Here is a 23,164-nt window from a genome sequence, read left to right as displayed (position 1 = left end):
AAAACAATCAGGGTCATTCATTGGTCGGTATATTAATGCTAGGTGGTATGCAGCCAATAGGGTGTCGGTTGATTAGTATGGACCAGTTTTTAACCAATGATATTTCATATTGCTATGATGCAAGTGAGCCCAAACTGAACGCAGGACCTATACGATCTTCGTTTGCAAAAGTGTCTTCATGAGCACAGAGCCTCATTGGGCATAAAAATAATAATTTATGGCTTGAGTGAATCTAAAATTGTGTTGAAATACTTGAGATTTATGAGTGATGTGATATGAATTGCAGATTCATGTATAGCAGTGAATACTAATTCGACTAATTTTAACAGTGGTCCATGAATCGTTTTTGTCAGCTTCACTTTATATTTAGGCTCTAACTAGCAGATGTTTTATCATCTGTCTTTATAAATTACCCACATTTGAATCCAATGCCCACTTTCTTTTCTTATTCTTCTAAGTAGAGATTGAACAAACAGATATCATTACTCTTTAACATGGTGGGAGGCCAATATCCTCTCTATCATACTAACTTGCCCATTTTTAAAGAGTGTTAAAATTTGGAAATATGTTGACCGTTGTATATTCATGTTATCAGATGCGCGACCGGTAGATGTATACCAGCGGCGTGGAGCTGTGACGGAGACCCTGACTGTCAGGGCGGGGAGGATGAACCGGAATCCTGTTCAAAGGGTGAACCCAGAACACACACGTGCGAACCTACCTACTTCAAGTGCGATAACAACAAGTGAGTATAAAATTAATGCACAATGAAATTAATAAACAAAAAATAATCGCTAATATCAACAGGACAGTTACGAAATTTTCAGTGTTAGTATTACACCGGTCGTTGAATTAGTAAAGCATATTAATCAGGGACTGTAGGCTTGGTACAAATATTTTTATTATGTTTCCGAGGTATACCAAACTATATATATATATATTTTTTAATACACATTGTACGTTACATCGTTTAGTTTCTATGTATATAGTTAATAGAATTCCATGTAATGCCGCATTCTCACATTGTCAATTTTTGTTGTTCAACATTCTGTTGTATGTTGTATTGTGAATTATATTAACTCCGTATTTATTTTTGCTTCCTTACCCATTTATTTATTTTTTAATCCCTGTGTGTTATGCCCAACATGCATCTCCATACTGCGTAGTGTTATAGCGCCTGTACACGTGTGTACACCAATATTGTGTATTTTAAACTATCGCGATAATAACTGTTTACATGTAAAAGTACTGACTGTCATGCCGATTTCATTCTTCGAGAGTAAGCGAGACGTGAATTTGTCATTTTATGGTACTATTTGACAGGTCGTGAAAATCGGTTAACCTCAAAAGAGTATGCGCAGTGTATTTCGTGTTTTTTTTACTGGCAGGTGCACCACTATCGTTTTACTGCACAGGCGCAGATATCGCACAGTCCAATTGTCGTGTGAAAATTCAGAAGCTTCCGAACTTCTTTAATCCATGCATGCAATCTTGCAATTTGCACGTTAATACGTTTTTACACGTGTATTTTTTTGTTATGGCCGTGATAATTTGTACTGTCAGCAGTGAATCCATACACATGTAAATGGGGTATAACTCTTAGTTTTTAAATTTAAGATTCATGTTTCGCACTGGACAGGAAGACCACATTACACTTCAGAGATCGTGGAAGGTCACTAATGAATATTTTATTCAGACATCGAAATGCACTTCATACTAGCGTTGATCTCTAGACAATTTTATCAGAAATTTCTCATTGACAGGCACACGTATGCATTTAATATGATTGAATAATTTCAGATGCATTCCTGGAAGATGGCACTGCGATTATGATAATGATTGCGGTGACAACAGTGATGAGGAACATTGCATGCCAAGGAATTGCTCCGAGAGTGAGTTTAGGTAAATATCACACGAGTATATACATTAAAGTGAACTGCCAGCTATTTTTTTGTCAATTACAGGATATAACCCGAGACCACAGTTTCAGAGGCGGTCGCTCTATTAACTCCGCCTCCTAATTCAAACATTAAAATTTGATAACTCATAGACATGACAAATATTATGAATTCAAGACATTCACAACATGACATTTAGATTAAAGAAGAAACGAACAAGTATAAAAGTAAACAATAATTTATTGTAAAAAAATTATGGTGAGCTGTCTACGATGTGGGTTGGACTCTTTTTTAAGAAGTTCTAAAAGAATGTCTGTCCATCTCTCACTCACTTAAGTAGAAGATATCAATGTCCATTGGAGTTAATGGCCCCATCAAACCATAGTCGCCCCACACCACACCCAGTCTTAATTAGGCGTATCACGGGACCGAACCTTTGGATGTAAAGTATCAGTATTTTTTATGACTGAAAATGGCTAACGAGCAATTACCCAATACTGAGGTCGCTATGCATTCAAGTGTGCTTTGACTGAATTTAATCAATCTCTAAATCAATCAAGAGTGAAGTGAGTCATGTTAAGTGAAACGCTTATTACAGGTGCATGGACGGTCGCTGCATCAGAGGCTCTCACAAGTGTGACGGCGAATACAACTGCATGGACAGAAGTGACGAACTGAACTGCAATACCACTTGCGCCAAAGAAGAGTTCCAGTGCAAGAATCCACAATACTGTATACTCGGGTATGTTATTTTTTCTACTATATAAATTCAGTGTACAAATTCTTGACCGGAATGCAAAAAGTGAACACCTCTGTACACATGATAAAGAAGATGTATAAAACCATGTAAAGCGTCAGATTTTCAAATAAAAAAATTCAGATCAAATTTTATGAATGTATAATTTATTTTGTAGAGAATGGAAATGCGATGGCGACATGGACTGCGCTGACGGTTCGGACGAGACAGACTGTGTGACGTCGTGCAGTCACGGTCTGTTTGCGTGCGCCGCTACGCCCGGCCGTTGCATTCCCGACAGCTGGCGCTGCGATGGACAGGATGATTGCGGGGACAACGCCGATGAAGAATCTGGAATGTGCGCCAGACTCGTTTGCAATCCTACCACTTACAGGTTAAAAAATTCTATTGTCATTTTCAACTTTCATTTACACTAATGATTATTTTGCTTGCGGTTAAACGGAGCAGACTTTTTTGAGTCAACGGGTGATTAAAAATTAAGTGATTTAGAGAAAATTAGTTATTTTACTTAATTTCAAGTATTAAAGGGTACCAAAACTTGATTGATTTTTTTTATAATTTCAGGTGTACCAATCACAAATGCATCCCGACTCAAAATTGGTGTGATGGGACCGACGATTGTGGAGATGGTTCAGATGAGGGCGTCAATTGTAAGTTTTTTTTTTTTAAATTCAATTACACATTTGACTGAATTTTCAAATAATATCATCATAATACACTATATAGTGCACAAATACTCATTAAATGGTCATTTAATCTTTACTTTTTAACCACTGTAAAAAATAATTTAACCATGAAAATTTATAAAACGTAAATAATGTAAATTGTTATTTTTCTTTCATCTATAATTATTATTGAAATTACAACGTTAGAAATTTGTAAGTATTTGATCCAATAATCCCATTTGAAATATAAAAATCACCAGCACCGCACCACGTTGTAGTGAAATATGAAATAATTACAAATATTTATACAAACATACTATACGTCTCAGCTTCACCTACAATTTTTTGTTTTGTTTTGGTGTAATAATATATTTTTGGTAGTGGGTGTAATGTCATACACCCACGGTGGCCGCGCGGCTTAAGCGTTGGACTATAACGCTGTGGGTGCCAGGTTCGAATCCTGGGTCTGGCAAGTACACATATTGTTTTTAAATTTGTGTGTGAGTCAGGGTATGGGCCTAATAGGTTGAACAACTGGCTGACATCCATTTCTCGTAAAAAAAAAAACAAAATCTGTTAACACAAACTTCTACTCTGTGGAGGCCCATATGATCCTATTAGGTTCGGACATGGTCGGATATGATATGATATATTTTTAATGGAAACAACATAACACATCACATTTATCTGGGTTTTCACCAGTATGGATCCTTTATGTGCTTTTAAATAGTGATTTATTCTGATTGTATAAAAACAAACATAGCATTTTAAATAGTTGTTTCTCCCACCATATAGTATTCCTAGACAAGGTAATGGAGTAAGTCCATATTACTTTCCCCATGGCTGTGCCCTGGTTTGTTGAGTCGCCTCTGAGCAGACATGAGCCCAAACTGCTATTATGACTAAGATCGGGCCACACCATGTGCAAAAGATTTGATGTCCTCATGGTGAGAAGTGTTTCACAGCTCTGTGTTGGATGTGATATTTAGGAGGAGTAGAACGACACAAAATAGAGCTACGACTCGTAGATGTCATTGAGAATGTTGAGGAGCTCAAATGCACCATGGCATTAGAGAAGATGGAAGAGCTTGGAAAAGTTTTTTAAGAGAATTGGAGGGAGGGCCTGAACAATGGATCGGATCCTCAGTAAAATAAGAAAAGCCGATATGGCAGCGGGTCACAGTCAAAGCATCTGTAGAATTAATTATTAGAAAAATTAAATAAAAATAGCTGCTACATTCAAATTTTGTATCATTTATGTCTTACTGAGAATTGGGAGAAAGGGGACAGTAGTTTAGAAAACTTTGGTAGGTATATAACACAACAGTGGCGAAGGGTGGAGGTAGACTGTAGAGATTCGACCATAAATAATGCACACTAAACTTTGTCAGTCATACTTACGCTTCTGATTCACGTCTTAGTATGTTAGTATTTTCGTTTACTAATCATTTATAACAGGCAGTCTTCACCGCTGTAATACAACCACAAATAATATTATATTCTATGCATTATTTGTGTATCTATATTGGTGCTTTTTTTTTTAAATTTCAGGTCACCAAAAAGGGATGTGTGCTACAGATCAATTCAAATGTGCGAATAGCTACTGTATTTCGAAGAATCTAACTTGCGATGGTAATTGTCTCTCAATTTCGTTTTACACCCACATTTTATTGCACTTCCGCTGATGATGACTGAGAGCGAATGATGGAATGATAATTAGATTGAGTCACATGATTCACTTTCGTTTCTGGAATATTGAATTATGCATAGGTTTTTTTAACCAATTATATATATTATAAAAAAAATTGGGCCAACCTCAGAACCTGTACCAATGGCCAGCTCAGCGATGCGATGAATATGGGTTTAATTAACCCCCATGATTGCATATTTTTTTATAGAGTTTTTGTGAGCGGTGTGTTTCTGGAGATATTTCAAAATAATGTTCAATGAAGAGTGTTACTTCTAATATGGGGCAGGACCTTCAATTTTTTTTTAATAAAAAGAGATCAAGGCAGTAAAGTAGCTCGAAACAAATGACATTGTAGACTTATTCCTGGAGGTGAAGCCGTCTCTGGATTACACATTTCTTAGTTTACTTTATGGTTGCTGCATTATTCAGGAATAGATAAAAATAATGCTTAAATGGAATAACTCATTTGGCTGTTAATTGGAATTATTTTAATTATTATGGAGACAATCCAATCGAAATTGTTAAACATTAAAATAGTCGATACGGAACAATTGTTTTGTAATGTCATGATGATTATTTATTAAGAGTAATAATATCCCCCTTCAGGCTGGAACTGGCTTCTGATGGTCTTATAACCAGGAGTTGGTTGCAATTTAGCTATAATTAATATTATGCTTTATTTATGTAGTGTTTGTTAAAACTACCCGTAAGGTGTGTAACAAACATTTTACCCGATGTGACAATTCTGAGAAAACGAGCCTCAGGTGGGTATATTATATTGAATTTTTTTTTATTATATTATTTTTAATATATTCTTACTAGGTGAGGATAACTGTGGAGACATGTCGGATGAGGCAGAATGTGAACAGTCGGTGTGTTCGCTTGGAACCTGCTCGCAACTATGTGTCGAGAAAAAGGCGCGGTCCTTCACTTGCAAGTCAGTAACAATATCTACATCAAGCATGGGCATTATTAACAATTTCTTGTCCGAATGACTGCCAAGTTTTTTAATTTAAAATGGCTTTACATGATTCTGAAACCGTTTCTAATGAACTAGAACGGGAGCCCTCCAGCTTTCATGAAGGCCTCTTTATACACACATATAGCCATGTGTGAAAAAAACACACTACAGTAGAACCTCGATAATTCGAAAAACGATAATTCGAATTTCGCCGTTTTTCGAATTTTTCGTCAATTTTAACCCCCAAAAATCATTTTTCATACAAAAAGTTCGTTATAAATCGAAATTTTCGTTATTTCGTAATTCGAAATGGAATTTGGTCCCAAAGGCCATTTTTATCCATATAAATCGAAATAAATAATAGTAAAATACTTATTTTCTTGGAAAGTAATAAATTTTATGAGTGCAATTAAGTAGGCAAACACCTGCAAATTTACTGATGGGAGGCAAAACCCAAAGTTAAAGTTGTGGAAAAACCCATAAACCCCTAATATACTATGACACAAATTACTTATCCAAGCATCAATATTATTATTGCAGGGGATGTCAATCAAGGTACATTTACTTGTCATTCATGTAAATTCAGAATCCATTATTTTATTAATGTGAAAATAATGTTGTTTTACAAGGTAATCTTAGCACATAGCCACTAAATGGTTTTCAGTGAAAAAAAAACATTTATTTACGAAATTTCGTAATTATTAAGTAAATAACTTGTGTCATTTTTTATAACTGACAGAATTACGTTTTTAATATGTATTTTAATAAACAATGAGTTTCTTATCTTTTAAAATTGAAGTTGATAACAACTGAATGTTTAGATTAAACTGGCAATAATGAATACACAGTGACCCTTTGTTTGACAGGACTAGTTCACTAATTGACTTAATGAATTCACTTGACATTTTTATTATTGTTTATAGAATAGTAAAGAATTTTATTTTAAATACAATACACACCTACATAGGTACCCGTTTTTACTGTGAATTTGTATGAATCTAGATTAGATTTTCGAAAGGAACATTCTTATTTAAAAATTTGTATTCTTGGTAGGTACCTATCTAACTGGATGTCTGATTACTCAGTAATTAGTGCTTAATTACAAAGTGTAAAAAACACATATTTCGAACTAGTTCACCATTGAATTACTTTTTTCACTGGTAAATACCACGTAACACTATTTTTCAATACTGTATCGTCTCCATACAAATTGACGAAAAAAAATTTTATTTTCGGAAAATTCGATTTATAGCGATTTTCGCTAATTCGAAATCAAATTTTCAGGGTCCCTTGGATTTCGAATTATCGAGGTTATACTGTATTTAATGTCTCATTTATTAATTGAGAACTCAATTATAATGGTTTTGAAACAAGTGTTTTTGATAATGTAGAATTAACATAAAAACAATATTTCAAAACCATTCAATTTCTTGTTTCCTTGTTTTTTTTTTAATTCATCTTTAACTACATATGTATGTTTGTTTGATTCGGTGCAATGATCTAATGGGTTGGGTGAATGGCCAACAATCATTTTTCACAAAAAAAACTTTTAATGCAACCATGTGGAAAACCAACCATATGCTCCGTTTAAGAGTGCACATGGGAATTTATTCCTTGTTTGATATTGATTCCAGTAAATTTGTGTAGGATTGAAATCATCCCTCTAATCCTCTCCCTCAGGGGTTTTACCGAGATGAATTATGGATACGGCGTGATCTGCAGTGATAGACATGAGAAGTAGAACCACATTGGTTTCCTCAGTGTCAGTATCCTACTGTAACATATTTTCGTCCACATGTTTCCAGTGGTGCCATCAATATACGACGTAATTTGCATCAGGTTAAATAAAATCAACGTAAATCAGATTCTTTTAGACCTCAGGGTTACGGGTCTATCAACACAAATATTTAAAATAAAAAATAAAACATATATTCAACAATTGTTAAAGTCGACGGTATGTTATAAGAGAGGAATATCTCACAGCTAACTCAATGCGAGCTGTCTGTAAACTGCTTCTATTGAATTAAAATCCACTACATGTGTATGATAATGATAAATAATATATTTTCATGTAATTTAAAAAAAAAAAAAAAAAATTTATAACCACAGTTTATGCTGTATACATAATTTCTTTGTTTTTAGATGTGCCCCCGGCTTCCATACCCGTACATACAACGGCAAGCCAAGGTGTGAAGCTCTAGGTAACTTGACAATTTTCTTTTGTTATTGTTTCATTTACCATAAGACAAATTACGTAGTAATAATATTGAAAGATACTATATTTGCATTGATGGTTCCGAATCAATAAAAAATTCAAATGTATTTATTTTACATATGGTGGACAAGGCAAATTACAAATTTAAGGCATTCACTAGGTACGTGATATAAAAACATAAACAAGTGTTAACAATATTTAAGCAGAAGACATGGTTATACAAAAGGTAAAAAAGTACATTAATAAAACAACGTCCACCTAACTTATTCTCACGCAAGTGGAATTTATCAATATCCAAAGCGATTTGGTTGAACACAGTTACTGCCCTCCTAATTGGCATTACCAATGGCAGGTTAGTTCTTCACCTTGGGAGAACAAACAACTAATGTTCCCACTGATTTCTAAGATAGTTATCAAGTCATTACTCTCTTCTCATTTACACTGCCCTGATTTTGTTGGTATTTTACAGGTAGTGCGGCCCGTTTGGTGGTGGCTAGTGATGCAGACCTACGTATCTTCAATCCGTACAAGCCAGGATATGATTCTCTTACTCATCTTCTTCAGAAGAACCATTCATTGCCTGGGTAACGATATATATTTACTATTACAAAACTTAAATCCATTAGACTTTATCCCTTTTTGTTTCTAGTTAAAATTCTCTACATACCCACGATGGCCGTGCGGCTTAAGACTTGGCCTATAATGTTGTGGGTTCCAGATTCGAATCCTAGGTCTGGCAAGTACACGTATTGTTTTTCAATTTGTGTATGAGTCGAAGTATGGACCTAACATGTTGAGCAAGTGGCTGACATCCATTTCTCTTAAAAACGAAAAAAATCTGTTAATACAAAATTCTACTCTGTGGAGGCCCATATGATTTTATTAGGATTGGACATGGTCGAAAAAAAAATTATCTATTATCGCAACAAATATTAAGTAGTCAGATTTAATTATCCTAATTAAATACATGCCTGTGACAGTTCTACAGTTCTATTTAGTTTTACCAATATTTTTTGCGAAAAGAGAGTCTACTTGAACACAGAATCGAAATTTCGAAAAAAAATCGAATTACAAATTACAGTAGGTACCTGTAAATTTATGATGTTAAAGCATCGAAAAATTAATGTTTTCTTCGACCATGTCCGATCCTAATAGGATCATATGAGCCTCCACAGAGTAGAGGTTTGTATTAACAGATTTTGTTTTTACGAGAAATGGATGTCAGCCACTTGCTCAACCTATTAGGTCCATACCCTGACTCACACACATATTGAAAAACAATATGTGTACTTGCCAGACCCAGGATTCGAACCTGGGACCCACGGCATGATAGTCCAACGCTTATGCCGCGCGGCCACCGTGGGCGTAACAATGTGTGGACTTGCCAGACCCAGGATTCGAACCTGGGACCCACGGCATGATAGTCCAACGCTTATGCCGCGCGGCCACCGTGGGCGTAACAATATGTTTACTTACCAGACCCAGGATTCGAACCTGGGACCCACGGCATGATAGTCCAATGCTTATGCCGCACGGCGTGTTACTTATACAGTAAAACCTCGTTGATACGAATTCCACGGGACCGAAAATCGAAAAAAAATTCAAATTACGAATTATGAAATGTATTAGGAGAATGGTATGTAGGGGGAAAATATTAAAATTAAAAAAAAAAAAATTTGATTTTCATCAATATTGTTTGCGATCATAGATGCCTACCAAATTTTCGGTTCCGTGTGTGTTAATGAGTCATAAAATGTCAGGATTATTTTTATTACCATAAAATAAGTAATTTATGATGTTTTACGAAAAGTCTGTCACAATTTTTAATGACTGGCTCATGAAATAGTGTACTTTATTACGATTTATTGAATATTTTTATATGCCAGGACTTTCGAATTACGAAATTCGAATTAAAGGCATGGTTTTATATGAAAATAATGTTCAAGGGACTTTTTTTTCGCGAAAATTTTGAATTACTGCGAATTTCGAATTATCCGTGTTCTTATTAACGAGGTTCTACTGTATCTTTATTACAGAATAGTGATTTGAAATAACAGGCCAGTCAGAACAAAAAACAATCATACCATTATGTAGGGTTATTCAGATTTTTGTTTGAATTATTGAACATAATAGTAGTTAAGTATCCATTGCGTCAAAAACAAATTCAAAAAACACGTATAGCGAATCAATTCAAAATTTCCTTAAAAGTATAATTTGAGTTATACCATATAATTTGCGCCAGTATGTGCAACAGAATTTGTCATCATTTTTTTATACAGCCTGAAAATCGGTGCCCTGGACTTGCTGTGGGGCCCACATGAGACAAAGCTGTTCTGGATCGAGCACCGGCTGAAGATGATCGTGTCCTTTTCGGTGGACATGGTGAGCGGACCTCTCGAAGAGCCTGTTGTCGCTCAGATCAGCATGCAAACCATGCATACGGTTGTAAGTCAGCTTTCACCTAAAATAATTAATATTTTCTAATGATTCAATGAGAATTGTATTTTTGTAGTTATAGTATTCTTCTTGACACACATGTGACTGAAAAAAATCTTGATTAAAAAATGTCTTGATTTCATTCACAGGTAATTTCTGGATTCCCCTTCACTAGCAATATCTGACTTGCATTGAATTTTTTTTTAAATCATTTTTTAATTACACTTATTTATTTTTGTGGCCCATTTTAATTGTACATATTGATGATTCTTGCTGTATGTGTTAATGTTACAGATAGAAAATCTGGTGGATCCGCGAGGGCTTGCCATCGAGTGGGTATCTCGCCGCGTATACTGGACGGAGGGCGGTTCTAGGAGTTCTTCCGGCAGAATCAATGCGGCCAACCTCAGTGGCCGCATCAAAGCGACACTCGTTAACGGGCTCGTGGAACCCACCGACATTGTTGTCAGCCCTCAGACCGGGTGAGAATAATCTTGAATATTTCACCAGTCAAATAATATGATTGTTAGGCTATGAAAATATTTATATTTCCATCAAAATGACATCATGACTTTGTAATACTAATATAATTCAGAGTCCATTTATTTGGGTAAGGGGGTAAAAGATTTTGTGACGATAGGCAAGGGAGGTCAAAAATACTGAAAATCATTCGTTATCATTTATGGACGACCCAATTAATCCTTTCTATGCCGCAATTAGTTAATTGATAGTAATTAACATAAGAATTGGTGTAATTAGGGCGTCAAAAGACGCTTTAGGCACTTAACCAGTTAATCTTGAATACGATTTTATTGCTTCAGCTTTTTTCAAAACTAAAAGCTTCATATCTTAATTCAAATAAAGCAGTTTGTTAACTTTCTTCGTTCATTCCTTTCAGTCATATGGTGTGGTGTAGCATTGGCGGAAATCCTCGTATCGAAAGGGCTTCGTTGTCGGGTTCCAACCGGCGGGTCCTGGCCTCCAAAGGAATACGGTGGCCGACCAGTCTGTCCATAGATGCACCGGCCGGAAGACTGTACTGGGCAGATCCCAAAATGGGGACCTTGGATTCTATTAAACTGGACGGGACTGACAGGCGATTGGTTAAAAGGTTCATTTTCGGTGAGTCTTAATAGCGCTATTGTAATTGAAATCAAATGTTTTTTGGTGAATTGGATCGCATCTAAAATGAAGCATTGGTTAATATCTAGAAACTACAAATCGTCTCTGTTCTGGCAGAACACACTAACTGGAGAATACTAGTTTTGAGTAATTTGACTTTGAAGTTGTTAAAATGTTTGAAATAATGGTCTATCATGTGAGTTTATTAAGTAATCGTAAAAAGGATGACTTTAAAATAAAGACTGTTTATTTATTAAGAAGGTTTCCAGACGGTAAAGTTTGAAATAAGGAACATTTTGGTACTAACTCAATATGTCATTTTTTCGAATTAGTGTTTTCTGCCAGAACAGTGACGAAATGAAGATTTCAACATTGGTATAATATCTTCTAAAACTTATAAATTCCATTTAGGTCAATAATTAATTATTTGTTGAACATGCCAGTATTCTGTGTAAGATTCTTTCGCCCATAAAACATCTGATTATTTCAAAAATCAATTTACTACAAAAACTTTCATGTCCATACAACATATAAATATACAAACCTCCTAAATAAGGGATGCCGGCCACCATATTTGGCCCAACCAGGTGGTTTTGGATCTATGAGGCTTACGAGATAGAACAATGAAAACTGAATTATGATTACTTAGTTTTGTACGAAATGATGACAATGCTTTTTTGTTTATAGACGAGAAGCCATTCAAAGTGGTGGTGTTCGAGGATGCCGCGTACCTATCAACTTATTACAGCCAGGGCGTGATGAAGGTGGACAAATTTGGAAGTGAGAAGCCGATATTCCTTGTGCGGGGACTCAACCGGATCTCTGACATGGCAATCATTCAAGATCATGCGCAGAATCAAAATTGTAAGTGATGAATTAATTATTTAAAGAATGTTTAATCCGGCTGATACAAGCCAAGATGGATGATGATTAAATTATTAATAGCTCCATCCGAAACTGTAACGTGTTTAGGTTAAATATTATTTTTGCTACAAGTTGATAATCATATTGTGTTTATCATTTTCCTCAGTAACAAACACCTGCGACACGAACCCGTGTCACGAGAGCTCTCTATGCGTCCTCACCTCCGAACACCCGGGCCGCAGCTGCATCTGTCCTTTGGGCTACGTGCCCACTGACAGCGCCAATGTAAGAAAAACAAACTCTTTACTTACGCTTCCAGCCAATCACTGATTTGCTTCACGCTTTCACGGTTTTGATTTTAAATTGTTCTGCAATAATTGGCCGGGTGAAGAAAGATCAGTTATGGCCTTTAAGATTTGATCACACTAAACAGAATTATGATAATAGAAAAATCTTTGCGTTTCTAGTATTTTCAGCATCATATCTAAATAATATGGACAGTAAGAGGTCTTATTTTGCGGTGTGCAACGCAAGGTTTTTTTTCATATCTGCATTTCCACTCAGTGTGGCCAACTCTTGGCAGTGACAGTAAATGTTTGCGAATTATTTCAAAAGCATTTTACAAGTAAAAGTTAGATTAGATTATTCACCTGGCCATATTTATTTGGGTAATTAGTGGTGTGTACTACAGTATTATTGACACGGCTCTTTGGAATTGTTTTAAGATCCATTCTCAAACTCATGATACACTGACATCATCATAAAATACATATTGGGACAGTTGTAGTTTTGACATTTGAGCAATAATTAGGAGACGACAATTTCTTTACATTTCATTGAAAATTGAAGCGAGACTCAGGTCTCATCTACATTTTAAGTGGCTTTGTTGAATCAATTCAACTCCAACGTCCAGCAGTAAGTCACAAAAGAGACAAGAAAATGATATTAGGAGACAACAGCACAATCTGTCAATCTAAAAAAACATCGAGATATTTTGATGTAATATTGTCATTTATTTCAAAGGTAAAACCAACTAAGTGACATAAGAAATGCGAACAATGCGGGCTGCATACTGCTTAATACGAATACGTCAACCAATGAACGGCCCTGATTGCCTTACGAACTGTCTGATGAGTATATATGCCCAATAAATTTAAATCTTTTGGAAAAACTCATAATAAGATTAGAAACAGTGCTTAAAGCTTATTATCTCTGAAAGTATAATAGGTAATTCACTTAATGAGTTTTACATTCAATCTGATGATTTAATAAACCACAACTTTGTTTACAAGATTTCAACTATTATAACACTGAAATCCACACAATTAAACAAACAAACTTTCACCGCAGTACAATTTTCATGTGCAAGAAAAATGTAATATATTCATAGATGTCATCCCACCTGTTACCGTTGAGTGTGGATCCGACTTTCCAAATAACATCTGGTCAATGATAATGTAGAATGTCTGGTAAATACCCAAATAATCTACCAATAATTTCCTTCTGAGAATTATTTAATTTGAATGTGCCTACACGAATGATGAAACGAGATGAATGTCATATTGTATGCAAAATGGCTTGCGGGACAATCACGCATGTCTTCTTTATTGTTAAAAATGTTTTGTCACTAACAATGTGTTGTTATTGCTTGTGGAACACGTGAGAATGGTCTGTCATTACCTATTTGAAATCGAAATGTGAATCATCAATCAAAAACTAGTCTAATAAATATTGGTAAATACGCGGAAACCACAGAACATTCAAGATATCATTGTCAGAGTTTGATAAACAGTATATTGGTACTAAAACTTATACATACATATTATCTGAACGTGAATGCTTATTTTAAATCTGCTAAAACAATCACAAAAAAATTTTAAAAACATTTTATGGTCCATAATTATCTTTTATTGTGTACATTTGATATATATAAGGTCAGGTGATTTCATTATTCACTCAAATTAGAAAAAAAATTAAATAAACATTTCAACAATTTTAATTATTTTGAAATCATGAAATCATCACAATTTGTGAGATTACGACTCATACTTTTTAGCATTTCAAGCACTTCATAATATGAGTTGTGTAGTTCCAAATACTGATAAGTTCATGGACTCGGCTGAAATTGAAGACAATAGTGTTATGTTGTGATTTGTATTAATATCTTCTATATGGCATTCATATGCTAATTAAAATTATACAATATAAAAATGTTCTTTATCAGAAATCTTGAATTATGGAACTTGAAACTAGTCACCGTACATAAAATATAATATGTAATATATGTCCATTGTTCAGATTTATCTCGGTCTGGTGACAACATAAAAAAAACCTACATAATGAATTATATAACATCCGAAAATGCAGTGCTCGGAAATTGCATGTTTTGAATTGCAACGGTGATACAAAAGGAATGGAATAATGTGGCTTTTGCTAGTTTTTATCAATCTTGCTTGTAGCCATAATATCACATCTGGTATGTATGCACCTGGGTGAGCTTGTGCCAATGATTGCAAAAAATTTGAGGTATCTATTATAGATCATGAGTATCTCCAGGTGATGTCACCATCTATCGTCATTTGACAGGTTAGGAATAAAATCCACGAGTTGGTCAAAACATGACTTATGAATGTTGACAATCTATCTAGAGGTAGCCTTATGTAATATACATGTGTTATAATATACGTTTTTTGTGGTTGTTCATTTGAATATCCTGATTAATTAACTGCCTCTCGATGTACAATAATTAACTGTCACAGGGTACATTTGCATTATAATGTGAATGTTTTGATTGTGGCACAAGTCAAACATGTTTTGTATTAAAAATGATCATATATTATTTGACGACACATATCATGTGTGGTAAAATAGAATAATACTATCTATAAATAACATAATCAAGTTTCAAAACTTATTTTGGCAATATCTGTAAATTTAATATGAGGAAGAATTGACTGAATGAATTTAAAATTGCGTTGAAATTCTAGTGGTTTGTGAAAGATATACTAAATTATATTTAGGCTCCGTCTGGTAGTGTAGGTTTTATTGAAAGTTGTTATTTATTAATGACAACTGCTAGTAAACCTTTACATTGAATTTAAACAATTATATATATATCGTCGTTGAAACTAGAAAATTGTGTAACTCCGTTTTAATCGAAAACTGACTTTGAATGCTATCTAGTCGCCGTTGATAATATCTATCCATCTTGCAAATTTTGTAATTCCAGAAAAATTGTAACATTGTTAAATCATGGATGATTTCACTCCAAAACCATATATTTGTATAGGAAACCATAATGTTTTTTGTCTCTCCTGTAAAGTAGTGTTTTTGGAGTTACACAATTTTCTAGTTTCAATGACGAATATGGTTTTGATTTCATAATAATGATATCAGTTTTACGGAAACGTCAATCGGTCTTCATGTCGTCTATTTAATCTATTATGGTCAGTGAGTACGACTGCCCGAGGATGCCCTGTTATTTCGGCACTGACTGTTGTGTGGTAATATTCCTGGGGCTCTTTGGGTGCAAAGCAATCGATTAGCACCCAGGATGTAAAGTGAGCGTCCCGATGCAGGGGCAGTGTGTGGTGGGCAAGGGCAAAGCGGTGAGCGTGGTGTCGTCGTGCGGTCTGCGGTGCGCGGGCGGCGGTCACTGCGTGACCACGGACGGTGTGGACGGCTGTCACTGCCCTCCTGGCTATGGAGGTGCTCGCTGCCAGCGCTATCTCTGCGCCCGCCGATGCCTCAACGGGGGAACTTGCACCGCTGTCGGGCCTGCGCTTCAGGTTCATATCTCTCCGCTTGACATGCACTACTTTTAACACATAGGGTCAGATGATTATTCATTATTAAAATGCCATTTCAATAAAAATTAAAATCAATTTACGTTTCATGTGGTAAAAACGAATTCTGTATCAATTCTGAGTATGTGACGATATTCCCAATATATGTTGTTGTGTGTTCAACATATTTGTATGTTTAAAATAATTGATGTACGTTAGTAAAATCCCGTTTAAAGCGGTACGTCCAAAGACGTCATTTTTGTATGAGCGGCGTTCCGTTCACGGAAAAGTTTTCGTCTTAAGACATCATTGGCAGCCATCCGGTTAAGTGTTAATGTTGAATGGCAACATCATTGAAATAGGTGGAAATTCGGATAAATATAATGTTGTATTTCAATCAAAATTCAGATTCATTTTATCCTACTTATGAAAAGATAAAATACACTGCTATATTTTCTTGGATTCTGTGTGCGATTTGCTTGAGTGTTTTTATCAATACCACATACATTTTTCAAGGTTGTCACTGTTTGACGGCGACATCTCTGCATCTGACCCTTAGTCTCTTTTGCTACCTTTCAGTTGGTGTGGATGTTTTTTTATTATCGTTATTTTGGTATATTTGGTGTTGGATTTATTGTTTTTTTGTTAACTCCTTTGGTGAAATTTATATTGTTTTCTGTCACATTATCTCTAGTGCTATGCAAAATAAATTACTGTCAATTTTTTTCTAAGATATGAATTGATTCAATTAGATTGGTATGATTTTATTTACTCATTTGCAGTCCTGTTTCATTTTAGTACATAATATAGTTCCCGATTTTATGTTTTTATTTCCCAAAATAAAAATATTCAAAATTCAATCAAATGCATCGCAATTAAACCTCCCATCTGGCAGCACTATTTTGCACATTGGTGAATGTTTTTTTATTTATGTAAATTTGAAATTGGGTTTTTGTGTTTTGATAACATTAAATGTAGGTGTGTGGTTCTAGATTTTAAAAATTTAAGCCGTAACCATATCTATTTTTTGCACTTACGCTACACGCGCAATAGTGGGGCCACGACTGTGACCTAAATCGTTTGATCATTTGATTATCAAATCCAGCTGCTGGCTGCAACTTCCAAGTGTGTGTTGAATAGCATGTTTTCATATTAAATGATGAATATTGCTGGCTGCAAAGACTCTGGGTCATGACTGTATTAATACGTTATAAAACATCCTCATATGCAGTCGATTCCGCTTAATTGGGACACCTCGGGATTAGAGCATTTTGGCCGAATGAAACGGCTGCCCCAATTAATCGAATTCCACATAAAGTGAAACAATGAATATTTTTCTTCCTTATTTCTAATTCTATACAATAGCCAGGAAAATAATAAGTATGTACATATAATTTAATTCTGCAAAAATGCAATAAGTGTAATCTGCCTTTTGTTTTTTTGAACTTCTACAAAATCAGTACAGGTATTCAGTGCAGATGTTACTATAAATCTCATTGTCTCACACAGCATGTGTCACATTTTAAACTGACGCATCATGTTGAAATGTTATTATCTCAAATAAAAGATTTCAGGATAATGGTACTTTTCAGGAGAATACGCATGTAACAGCATACTAACTCGACACGCATGGAATTAATTATCATCATAATGAAATCAGTATGATGCAATCTGACCCGATCTGATACTGGCGAATTATTCTAGCTGTCATAACATAGAATCAGCATGCGCCATGTTAAATAATGCTCATTGCTCCGTGCTTATTTTGACTGAATTGATTATAAATATTTTATATAGGTACCTTACTACAACAGTATTCTTTTGACCTTACATATTATTTGATTAACCTGATAGCTGCCCGTAACGTAACGTTTACGTCATACACGGCGGCTATTCAGGCGCCCGTACCGTACGATATACGCCGAGCCGTTCTACACGCTTGTATGAGTCAAATATTTATTTATTTAATTTTAAAACGTGTAACTACATTTCTGATCAGACCTTGCAAGCAAAAAACATTTGTACGGCGCATACATCGAGAGAATAAGGGAATTTCCGGAGAGGCCAAATCAGGGTTAGCTCAAAATTCCCCTGCACACTGGGATATCTTGTACAATAGGCAGTTGGTATGATTCGATAGTGATGAGTCAGTTGTCGCCGGAATATCATTTAGTCGGGATGCTAATTCGGAATGCTTTCTTATTCAGATTTGCGTTATAATTGGAATGTTTTCAATGTTTTTACATTGAAATTTAATTTCTATTGAGTGACCAAGTGTTTTTATTTATATTTCATATACAATTTGCGTATAAAAAAGTGTTATATTTACGAGTTTTGTTTTAGATTTTACCTACTAAACTTGAATAAAAAGAAAGATTTTCAATGTTTTTAGATAGAAATTGACAAAGGACTAAGTGTTGTGACTATTTTTTATTTGTATTTCGGATTCGATTTGCGTATACAAAGTGTTTTATTTACGAGTTTAGTTTTACAAATTTTATTATTCAAAATGGATGAGATCGACGAAGTTGGTGAAATCGATAACCTTATCGAAACAGTTGAATCTGAAGACGATGGAAGTGATGATTCGGATGTCGAACTTGAGGAAACTTTGGAAGTCGATGAAAGTGAAATTATCACACCGGAATCCACTGAAAGACCGACATTTGAGTGGAAATCGGATATGTTTGAGCCACGCGCATTTTCCTTCGATGCTAACGTTTCGGGATGCAAAGCTGATAATTTGACTTCGGATGCACTCGAAATGGACTATTTCAAATGTTTCATCGATATTTCTTTTATTGAAATGTTAGTCCGAGAGACCAACAGACAATTTGTATTTGCCACAAAAAATATCACAGTTTTGAGTGATCGTCTACGGCGATGGGTAGACTGCACAATTGATGATATGTACACATTTTTGGGGCTGTGTATGCTAATGTCAAGGAATTCACGGAATAAAATATCTGAACACTGGTCTATCCACAGATTGTTATTTTCACCATGTTATTCCGAAACCATGTCCAGGAATCGTTTCGAACTGATGCATCGAATGTTGCATTTTTGTGACAATGAAACGCAGGTTCCCGGAGATCGACTATATAAAATTAGACAGGTCCTGAAGGAACTGAAAATTTCTTTCAAGCAGTACATGTGTCCATATCAGAACATATGTATTGATGAGAGTCTTCTCCTTTTCAAAGGCAGACTTTTATTCCGCCAATTCATCAGGACGAAGGCTAGTCGTTTCGGAATAAAAATTTTTGTAATGGCTGATTGCAAAACTGGTTTTGTCTTAGATGTAATCATTTATACCGGAAAACAAACTGAAATTGAGAAAAATAATTACATCGGTATATCGGGGAACGTGGTGGTAACGATGCTTGGACCATACTTGGAACTAGGGCATACATTGTACATTGACAACTGGTACAGCAGCCCAACGTTATTCAAGTATCTTTATGATCACCGGACGAATGCCTGTGGAACCGTAAGGAGAAACAGAATTGGGATGCCCAAATTTACTAAGAAATTGAAAAAAGGGGAAACCGATACATTCCATACTGACGAAATTATGGCTTTGGCGTGGAAGGATAAAAAGGATGTTACAATGTTGTCCACAATTCACAACAATACTTTCAAACCTACTGGAAAAGTAGACTATAAGACTAAAATTCCGATTTCCAAGCCGGAATGCATTGTTGATTACAATAAAAACATGGGTGCTGTGGATCGTAGTGATATGATAATTTCTTCTGTAAATTCGACAAGAAAAACTGTCAAATGGTACAAAAAACTTTTTTTCCATTCGATAGATTTATCTCTGCTGAATGCCCATGTATTGTTCCAACAAAAAACTGGAAAAAAACAACCGCTGGGTGAATTTCAATTGAAAGTCATCGGACAACTGATCGAAAAACATAAGTTAGAACCAAAAACTCTTTTGAAGCGAAAAGCACCCTTACCCTCTAGGCTAACAGAAAGACATTTTTTGGGTAAAATACCACCTACTAACAATAAAATTAATGCAGCAAGAAGATGTTATGTATGTGCCAATACAAAAAATCAGAAAAGACGGAAAGAAACTAGGTATTTGTGCAAGCAGTGCGACATTGCTCTGTGTTTTGAACCGTGCTTCGAAATTTTCCATACACAAGAAAGTTTTTAGTGATTTTAATGTGTTTAGTATACTTCTTAGTGCTATAAGTATTTATGGTGACATTTTACAAAAATACTATAAAATTTATTTTTCAAAATACTTATATTAAAAAAAAAAAAAAAATTCAACTAATTCTTGTAAGTGCAGTGTTGTGACAACCCTACCATACCTGAAAATTTTCAGACATTTTCACGAAATTGTGTATGAAAAACTTTTTCGCCGAACTTCAATTGAGGTCTCATATATGTAAGTGCATTATATTGGACTTTTCACTATTCTTTTAATTTTTTTATAATATAATTAATTCCTGGGCCCTGGGGAGTATACCTAGTACTTTCAGCTGGGCTGTTAAAAGGTTAAGAAGTTTGTAATTATTATTTCACTATCCCGCATGCGTTTCATTTTCAAATATTTGTGTAGTTTTTATTTTATGATATTATATTCTTACATTTTCATAACATTTAATTCAGGATGTGCTCTAATTAGATCGAAAATTAAGAATTTGGGGGAAATTTAGAATGTATACCTGGACAGTATAAACTTTCTATGAAATATATTTGCGTCATTATGGTGCCCTATATTTCTTTGTCGCACGATTTATACACATAATGATGAAATGAATTGAATTTATACCATAAATACTATCTGTACCTGTGAGCCGGTGTATTGAAGACCATAAAGCGTCAATTACATTGAGCTACTTTACGAGCTGTTTGTTGGCGAATTTAAAAGCGGGCGATTCAGCTACTGCGATTGTGATGATGACACACAAAACTTTCCATTCGCTGAGAAGCCACAAGCCAGCGACTATTTTGACAGGACGTAGTTCGTTTTTTTACCGGGAGGTTGCTACTGCGCTCTACTGCGCAGACGCAGTAGGCCCACACGCCGGCATGTAGCGTGTAAAGTTGACCGGCTTTCAACTTTTCTCGGTAGAGTGTTTACAATCTGCTTGTTAGCTTGTTCGATGATTACACTGGGCGACTTTACAGGCAGATTGTAAATTCGCCAACAAACAGCTCGTAAAGTAGCTCAATGTAATTGACGCTTAAAGAACACTTAATGAAAAATTCAGTTGCTTGGTCTTAATAATATGAAAGATATGATAATTTAAGTACAAATCTGTACTTTTCAGGAAAATTAGACTTAAGACACACTGGCTCTGAGGTACAGTTATTATTTTTAATCTCTTCATCCTAAATTTTTGAATAAAACCGAATTTCATTTCATGAGATATCCATGGTTATTCTTCGTATTCAAATCATTCAATACTTTCACCAAAAATCATTCAGTAAAATATATTCGATAGAACTTTCAATTGAAGTTTGTAATTGACTCGTAATTAGGAAGAAATCACAACATTTTGCGATCTATATTTGTTACGATATCTATGCTGTGTGATGAATTATTAAATTATTACTATATCAAGGTTTATTCTTTGCCAATCAATAAATTTATTGTTAAAATAATATGCGAACAATAAATTAATTTTATATTGTGAAATATAATTTAGGACGCTTTCCCTTTATGAAATTTATTGAATATATTTGATAGAGAAACTGTTTTAAAAGTGGTCATAACAATTCAATAAATATAGTGTCACTACCACTATGTATACAATGTATGCCCTTAAATGTATACAACGCAAATTGAACGTTGACGTTTACTTATGTTGTGTGAATTTGCAGTGCGAGTGTCCGCCTCACTGGACGGGCGAGAGGTGTGAAATGCCAATTATCTCTTGTGGAGGAGGCTGCTTCAATGGAGGCACCTGCGCCCGCGAAGGCTGCCAGTGTACGCATCCACACTCTGGTAATTATATCAACACTTGTGGAACTTTCATTAGATGCGTTTTAATAATAATTACTCCCATTAAAATTTGAATGTCTTGTATTTGTATTAAATTATGAACAAGTTGACGAAAACCTTATCTATACCTATAGACAAAGAATAAATATATGAACGTAAGGTTGAAAAGAAGATTAATAAGGCTCACCACGTGATAAACACTAGATATTGAAACTAGTCACAGACAAGGTGTTCATTACTGGGACCATTTGGACATGGGGCTTTGATGAGGGACATGTAGGGTTACGCTCACACATTATCTGGCTCACCCATCAAAACTCAAAACTCATAGTACCTGTATACATGCAATCTACTGCCAGCAATAATGTGTGACAAAAATGCTGATTGTCCCACCAATCTCACTTTTAAGTGTCAGCAGTTTGCCGTCAGAGTCGTGATGATCATTCTACTGCACATGTACATATGTCGCGCAAGTTGCGAGTATTGCATGGATATTTAGAAGCCGCATAAATTTTTTGATCTGTGCATGCAATCTTGCAACTTTCACGACAATAAGTGTTTACATTAATTCCATTTTATTTTTATGGTCACGACAATACGTATTGCCAGCAGTAAATTCATGCATGTATAAATGGGCTATCACTCTGGCAGAGGAAGGCTGATACGGGAAATGATTGATAAAATATGGTGATACCTATTCGAAGCAAAACGAAAACTGAAATGGCAATAACATGTAAATTTTTTGTTACAAACATGGTGATGACGTCATGTCTACAATATTGTATTGTTTGATGAAATTAAAA

The 23,164-nt window shown here is 35.0% G+C and overlaps 1 protein-coding gene across 1 annotated transcript in view; it reads left to right on the top strand.

Annotated features, from left to right (window-relative positions):
* LRP1 (LDL receptor protein 1) overlaps nt 1–23,164 on the top strand; it is a 221,064-nt gene that overhangs the window by 159,730 nt on the left and 38,170 nt on the right. The window contains exons 69-83 of the mRNA XM_085960995.1: nt 596–745; nt 1,801–1,902; nt 2,497–2,640; nt 2,813–3,028; nt 3,220–3,305; nt 4,872–4,952; nt 5,833–5,947; nt 8,114–8,172; nt 8,656–8,770; nt 10,466–10,631; nt 10,917–11,104; nt 11,521–11,744; nt 12,432–12,608; nt 12,775–12,893; nt 22,241–22,364. Of these exons, the coding sequence (XP_085817121.1) occupies nt 596–745; nt 1,801–1,902; nt 2,497–2,640; nt 2,813–3,028; nt 3,220–3,305; nt 4,872–4,952; nt 5,833–5,947; nt 8,114–8,172; nt 8,656–8,770; nt 10,466–10,631; nt 10,917–11,104; nt 11,521–11,744; nt 12,432–12,608; nt 12,775–12,893; nt 22,241–22,364 (2,066 nt within the window). The remainder of the gene's footprint in view (nt 1–595; nt 746–1,800; nt 1,903–2,496; nt 2,641–2,812; nt 3,029–3,219; nt 3,306–4,871; nt 4,953–5,832; nt 5,948–8,113; nt 8,173–8,655; nt 8,771–10,465; nt 10,632–10,916; nt 11,105–11,520; nt 11,745–12,431; nt 12,609–12,774; nt 12,894–22,240; nt 22,365–23,164) is intronic.

The sequence above is a fragment of the Rhyacophila brunnea genome, unplaced genomic scaffold, assembly GCF_057557595.1.
Source record: "Rhyacophila brunnea isolate RB1 unplaced genomic scaffold, BYU_Rbru_1.0 scaffold_12, whole genome shotgun sequence".
Taxonomy (NCBI): domain Eukaryota; kingdom Metazoa; phylum Arthropoda; class Insecta; order Trichoptera; family Rhyacophilidae; genus Rhyacophila; species Rhyacophila brunnea.
Note: the sequence above shows the minus strand (reverse complement) of the source record. Positions and strands in the feature narration are given on the sequence as shown.